The 6768-nt window shown below is 59.9% G+C and overlaps 1 protein-coding gene across 1 annotated transcript; it reads left to right on the top strand.

The window, feature by feature from the left end:
* Positions 1 to 2734: 2734 nt before the first annotated feature.
* On the top strand, positions 2735 to 5122 carry EMD (emerin). The gene is made up of 6 exons (XM_011375556.2): positions 2735 to 2949; positions 3111 to 3218; positions 3375 to 3452; positions 3667 to 3800; positions 4271 to 4317; positions 4400 to 5122. The coding sequence occupies exons 1-6, from the start codon at positions 2868 to 2870 to the stop codon at positions 4731 to 4733; spliced, it is 783 nt and encodes a 260-aa protein (XP_011373858.1). The 5' UTR covers positions 2735 to 2867; the 3' UTR covers positions 4734 to 5122.
* Positions 5123 to 6768: the final 1646 nt, after the last annotated feature.

The following is a 6768-nucleotide window of genomic DNA, read 5'->3' as shown; positions in this document are numbered from 1 at the left end:
TCTACACAGACATGTTCACAATAATCATCATCTGATAACTTTTGTTACCATCTGAGCAATGTTTCAAAGCGTTCAGATACCAGATAAAACGCAAAGGATCTCTAACATCCCCGAAGAAAAAAGTTTTGTCTACTACCGAAGTATTAAGAAGATTCTGATCTTCCAGAAAACATTAACAGCTCGGTGAGCAATTGTGTCCTTGGACATGGATGCTGAGAAATATATTCGTGTTCTTTTCCTTATACCTTTCAGTCTAGCTGGAATGGCAAGTTATACAATATACTGCTTAGAAGCCATTCTCCATCCTTAAAGGAGAAACTGTCTTACTCGGGCTTGGACTCGGAAGCTTCCTAGTCCATTTTACGTCGACTGCAGTTCCCCAAAACTCTTAACTCTGCCTACCTTTTCCAGGAAGACTCCCATAGAGGCCCCAGATTTCCCCAAAGCCCTTCTGAGGACTTGGAACCCCTGCCGCACCACACCGTCCAGGTCACTGCTTGGAGGACTAGGTACTGGTTGGGGGAACAATTCATGAATGAATCACTGCACTCAGGGCCCTTGGGCAAGTCTCCTCCCTCTCTGGTCCCCCAATTCCTCTATGTGGCAGGAGTCGTGTAGAGGGCCTCTCAGCTCTGATGGTCAAGGGCTCACACTGGTTTCTGGTGGTCTGGGATGGGTCTCCATGGTAAGGGGGGCTGGATGTGGGCTCCAGGTGCCCATGGGGTGGGTGCAGGGGACTGCTGCAGTTCAGCCTCCTGGCGCCATCTGTAGTGGAACCTCACAGTGGGACAACAGGGGGGACACAAAAAGCAGAGTGCCGAGGCAGGTGCTGGGGGAGGGGGTGTTCCTTGGGGAGCAGGCAAACCTAGAATTCCTTGACCTCATAAGGAAACAGCTTGGATGTGTACAGGGAGGGGTGGCATGGGGGAGGACCGAGCCTCTGGGACATGGGCCAGCATTGCAGAAGAAGGCTTGGAGAGGTGCTGGGGAGTCTGATCTTGCCAAAACTCAAAATTCCATGAGGCAGCCTCTGAGGGGCCCAGAGCCCAAATGCCAGCTCCCTCCCTGCTCTGAAGCTATGCACGTGTCTGGGGACCCACACACCTCCTATTTCAGGAGACAGAGCAGGCCTCATCTCTATTCTAAAAACCCAGCCAACGGCAGTTCTTCTGAGGGTCTTTGTGCAGGCTCAAACCAGGGTCCCATCTCTTCACCACTACCCGGGGGGCCTCCTCTTCTCCACACCATGAGCAAACCTCCATGGAGAACTGGTCTGTGACCTTCACCAGCTGGGCCAGCCAGCCTGAGTCTGAACCAGAGCCCTCCTCCCCTCTGCTCCCTGTCACCAGCTGTCATCTATGGGACCAGGGATAGCACCTCATCTCTCCCCATGCTCCCAGCGCAGGGCCTTCCCGGGGCAGGGCGCCTCAGTTGGCTCCACACTCCACTGGCTGTCTTTGTTTAGAACGTGTTACCTCCTTTCCGATCTCCACAGGGACCCTTCTTCTCTGACCAAGGCCTAGTGACAGTCCAGGCTCCTCAGGAGGCTTTGGAAGGACAGCCTTCTGTGATTTCCCCCTCAGTCCCCTGGCCCCCTGTCCTGGGGAAGGGCCCTCTGCACTGCCAGGGTACTGAAGCCTACCCAGACGCAGGGGCTCGGAGACTGCCAAGCCTTATTGGAACCCCCAGCAGGCTCCTCGGTCTGGAAGGGGCCCCCGCCCGGCCATCTCCTGGGTCACACGGGAAACCCCCAGTGCCCCAGGTGGACGGCAACCCCAGGCGGACACTCGCTGTCTCTGCACGCATCACATGGCGCCCTCTGCCAGTGCCCATTGGCATCTCCAGCCCCTTCCAAGACTGCTTGCTCCTGGAGTGCTGGCGGCCTCCTGGCCCAGTGCCCCATTTCCTTCCGAGTGGAGCAGGGAGGGAGGGAAGCGCTGGGGATTGGCGGGCGCAGGTGCACAGGCCAGCCCGGGCCACGGGGACAGAGGGGTGGCCTAGGGTACCGGCTCTGCCGGGGCCCCCTTCCCTAGTGGGGGGCACCCGTTCGAAGCGCTCGCCTCAGCGCCTGGCCCTGGACCTGCACTCTCCAAGTGCTCGCCCTTAGGACCGGGTCCTTTCCTGCTGCTCCGAGTCAGCTGGCTGGGGTGCAGTCAGGGAACCCCGGACGCCGGAGCCCGAGGGGAGCATGGGTAGCACGGACAGCGGGGACAGGGTGGAGCCCACGTAACTTGGGGGGCGCTCCACTCCAAGCGCGCCGGCCCCGTCCCGCTCCCACATCCCGGCCGGTTTCTGCCAGTTCCACTCGCACGGCCCCACTGCTCCTCATTTCTCGCCTGAGTGCGCCAGTGGGTGACGTCTGGACTCGTCGGGCCCGACTGGGTCCCTTGTCCTGGCGAGTCTACGCTTGCTCCTCTAGCGCACAGGCCCCGCTCCTCTCTTAGGTCTAGCCTGAGCACTGCAACCTGTGACGCCCGGCCGCCCCGACCCCGCCCCTTCCCCTGGGCGCGCAGCCCCCCGCCCGCTTCCCCCCAACTACCGGCCTGCGCTGCTTTGGCTCCCGCTCGTGCCCCGCCCCTTTCGCCTCTAGCCAATCCCTCTGGCTTGTGACTTCTGGGCTCACCAGCCCCGCCCCGCTCACTCCCAAGGCCGGACTGGTCTGCGCCGGCTGCTTCCTAGCGGCCTGGCTCCGCCCCGCCCTGCGCGCGCAGCCCGTAGACCCCGCGGCTGTGACGTGAGCGTGACGCAGGCGTGACGCGGGTGCAGCCGCTCCCGAGGCGTTCGCGTTCCCCTCGTCTCGCTCCGAGGCTGTCGTAGCTAGACCTGTGTTGCAGGCCCAGGCCGCCCCCAGGCCTCCGCCGCCCACCATGGACGACTACGCGGTCCTGTCGGACGCCGAGCTAGCCGCCGTGCTGCGCCAGTACAATATCCCGCACGGGCCTGTCGTGGGTACGCGGCGGCGGGCGGCGGGCGGGCCCCCTCCCCGCGCTAGGCCCCGCGCTCCCCCCGACCCCTCCCCAGGCCCCCGCCCGCGGTCCGCCCCTCCTGGCACCCGTTCCCCTGCTTCCCTGCCTGCGCCCCTGACCGCCCGGCGCCCTGTGTCTGGCCAGGCTCCACTCGCAAGCTCTACGAAAAGAAAATCTTCGAGTACGAGACCCAGAGGCGGAGACTCTCGCCCCCGAACTCGTCTGCATCCTCTTTCTCCTATCGGTTCTCCGGTGAGGCCCCCGCCCCAGAGCCCCACATGGTCCCCCGTGGGGACGGGGTTTGGGCTGTGGGAAGGATGGAGTCTCGATAGTGCAGCAGGGGCACTGGCTGGGAGGAGCAGGGGGGAAAAAGGATCCTGGGGCAAATGGTCCTGCCCTCCCATTCAGACTCAGATTCTGCATCTGTGGACTCGGATATGTACGATCTCCCCAAGAAAGAGGACGCCTTACTTTACCAGAGCAAGGGTAAGGCAGCAGTGGGATGGGCCCTGACATCATTCCACTCCCTCGGGGACCCCAGTGTCAGGGAGAACGTGAGACCTCAATCCCCACCATCCCTCAGCAGCCCGGGAGGGGATAAACCATATCACCGGCCCCAAATGGGATTCAAATTAAGGCCATTGGGCTGGGTGGGGGACACCGTTGCCCCCTCTGCTACCGCTGCCCCCCCCTTCCCAAGGCTATAATGATGACTACTATGAAGAGAGTTACTTGAGCACCAGGACTTACGGGGAGCCTGAGTTTGTGGGCACATCCAAGGGCTTCCGCCAGCCCTCTGCTTCCCTCTCAGACGCTGACACCTTTCACCACCAGGTGAGCTAACTATTGGGCACCTCGTACTGTACTCAGGTACAACCTCAGGGGGTCATGGCTGGGTTTGGGTAATTCAAAGGGCCACTGGGTGCAAATGGTGGCTCTGAAGCCTCCAGGGCGAGGTGGGGTCAGCAGACACCCGCCTGGCAGGACCCTCCTTTGGAGGATCCTTCCGAACTGTTTGACTAGAGCATGTGGGCCATGCCCTGCCCCTGGTCTGGAATCCGGGTTTGAGCTCTTCCTGAGAATCCTGGGGCAGAAGGTAGGGTGCAGGCAGTCAGGACAGTCACTGAGCAGTGGCAAGGCCTCACGGACATAAGGCCAGGAATTCAGAGGAGCTCTGGAGCAGGGCACGGCCTTGGCCTTTAAGCACGGATCGGACTGGGCCAGCCGGGGAAGTTTGGACTGAGAGCTGTGACAGGGCCACGCTGACCCTGCCAGTCAGTCTCTTCCCCCTGACCCTTCTTTAGGTTCGTGATGACAGTCTTTTCTCTTCTGAAGAGGAGGGCAAGGATAGGTGAGTAGTGGAGAGGGCCAGGGACCAGGACTGATTCTGGGCCCAAGCCCTCCTGGCCCATCTGCTCCCCTCTTTGCCTCAGGGAACGCCCCGTGTATGGCCGGGACAGTGCCTACCAGAGCATCGCGCACTACCGCCCCGTTTCCAACATCTCCAGAGGCTCCCTGGGCCTGTCCTATTATCCCACATCCTCCTCCACCTCTTCTGTGTCCTCATCTTCATCTTCCTCCCCTTTGTGGCTCACCCGCCGTGCCATTCGGCCAGAAAAGCAGGCCCCTGGGGCTGGTCTGGGCCAGGACCGCCAGGTCCCACTCTGGGGCCAGCTGCTCCTGTTCGTGGTGTTTGCTGCCTTCCTGCTCCTTGTTTACTATTCCATGCAGGCTGAGGATGGCAACCCCTTCTGGACGGAGCCCTGAGGGTCTGGCTGGCTTCATGGCCAACTGCCTTAGGAGTGTTTGGTGGGGGTGGGGGTGGGGTTCTTCTGTGTGTTCTAGCTTGGGAGCACCCGGCCTGGCCTGGGGCAGTGCTTGCTCCCCCTGCCTTGTCCTGCCTTGTCCTGCCACGGAGGCGGCAGGCCCGGGCCCTCTGCAGCATGGTGGGCCTGGGCTGGCCTACCTCTGGAGCCTCCTGGCCCTGCTTGCCTCTGACCCTTAGGGCCCAGGAGAGCAAGACCCTTCTCCTGGAGAGAACATGGTTGTCGTCATTGCATGCCTTCTGTTTGTCGTCACCTCGTTGGGGGGATTAACCAAAGGCCCCCCTGACTTTGTTTTCGTGGACATAAAATAAAAAGACCGTTTATTTTTAATGCCTGGGCTCTTCCTGCTGGGGGAGGGTTCGGACTCCCCAGTCTGGGGCCTCTGCCCTAGGTCTCCAGGGTCACCACCTGGCTTTGTCTGTTTTCCCTTTTTGCTCTGGGCTTTTGATATGGATTGCCTGTTATCTATAGACACCTCGGTGCTTTGCTTGTGGAGTCCACTCTCTGACTCATTACCCAGAGCTCTTGTAGCTGCTTATGAAAATAATTGCGGCCCCATGGGGTCCAGAAAGCCCCTGGAAATGCAGGTGTGCCTGCACTCACCATGCCGGCTTCGGATGTAACTGAGAAGAGCTGACTCCATCTTCCATATCCGAGGGCAGCACGTGCTCCGTGGGCTGTTTCTCCTGGAAAGCTGCTCGTTTAATGACAGGGGGAGGTTCCCGGTACTCTGAAATGCCCCGTCCCCTCTGGGTAATCCGACTCCTCATGACAATATTCTCACTTATCACCAGGTGTCCTGCCACGGATAGTCTTCAGGTTGTACATATATGGTTTTTAAATGGCGCTAAGGAAACCCAGGGTAGGATGTCTCGCGAGGCCAGGCCTCCTGTTGGTATGCTGCCAGCAGAGGGTGGGAAGGTACGGAGTGACTGGCATCTGCTCCATGTAGGCAGGCGGGACACAGAGGTGAGGCCTGGGCTTCCCGGACAGGTGGGGCCCTGGCATCGGTCCCTCTCACCTCTGGCTCCTTGCTACAGGTGGTAGGACACAGCCAACCCCAGTGTCTCACCTGGCACAGTGCCCGTACATTGCCAGCACATGCGCCCAAGGTCTCCTGAGCCTCTCGGGCTCTCGGCTGTCTATGGCCACACAGCAAGGTTGGGTCAGGGCTGGGTCTGGGACCCTCCTACCCCTAGCTCCTGGCCATTTCTCTTTGCTGCACCCTGGAGTTTCCCCACATTTTGGGGGGTGTTTTCCTAAAAGTAACATCCTTTCTGTGCATTTTAAAATATACCAAAAAATGAAAGAAATTCTGTTTCTCACCACTTCCACAGCTGCAGTCTCTGTTTGCTACAAGCCACTCCCACCTGGCTCATCTCCCACTGCACAGCCACCTGGGCCACGGACTCCTCAGGCCCCCAGTGTCTGCCCCTCACCATCCCAGTGCAAGGGCTGAGACCCGAATGCTCCGTGGTGGGCGGTAGGCAGGGGCAGGGGATGCTGTCGCATCAGCGATAAAAGACACTGATGGTCAGATGGACGAGCCTGTACGAGGGGGAGGGGCAAAACAAGTAGGTCGCCAGTGTGCCAGACCCCAGAGGGTCACAGTGACAGCTTGTTCCAGCAGCCAATCCCAAATCAAGTATGTTAGGTGAGAACCCCACAAGCATTACCCGGGATTGCTGTTGGCCGACAGAGGCGAGTGGAGACTAGCGAACCCCACGTGGGGCCTGGGGAAGTGGCAAGGTCGACATGCCAAACAGCTCAGGAGTAGCTGGGGTGGAGAGAAGGGATAGCACGAGAGGAAGGGGAAATGAGCTTGGGGCCTCCCAAGGGACGAGAGATGGCATGGCTTCTGGTTAGAAAGGCCCTCTTAAGTCTCTGGTCCTCCATCTGTTGCAGGAAGGTGGCTAAGTAGATGTACTTGACAACCACAGTGGTGTCTGGCACGAGAGAAGTGAGGGAAGACCTGA

This window comes from Pteropus vampyrus, unplaced genomic scaffold, assembly GCF_000151845.1.
Source record: "Pteropus vampyrus isolate Shadow unplaced genomic scaffold, Pvam_2.0 Scaffold275, whole genome shotgun sequence".
NCBI classification, from domain to species: Eukaryota; Metazoa; Chordata; class Mammalia; order Chiroptera; family Pteropodidae; genus Pteropus; species Pteropus vampyrus.
The sequence above is the reverse complement of the archived record's forward strand: the minus strand, read 5'-3'. Positions and strand labels throughout refer to the sequence as shown.

What these genes read in the sequence shown, in the direction of transcription:
- EMD (XM_011375556.2), top strand. Translation starts at nt 2,868, where the DNA reads ATGGACGACTACGCGGTCCTGTCGGACGCCGAGCTAGCCGCCGTGCTG. An exon ending in CCCGCACGGGCCTGTCGTGG is followed by an intron (nt 2,950 to 3,110) that starts GTACGCGGCGGC and finishes GTGTCTGGCCAG; the next exon opens with GCTCCACTCGCAAGCTCTAC. An exon ending in CTTACTTTACCAGAGCAAGG is followed by an intron (nt 3,453 to 3,666) that starts GTAAGGCAGCAG and finishes CCCCTTCCCAAG; the next exon opens with GCTATAATGATGACTACTAT.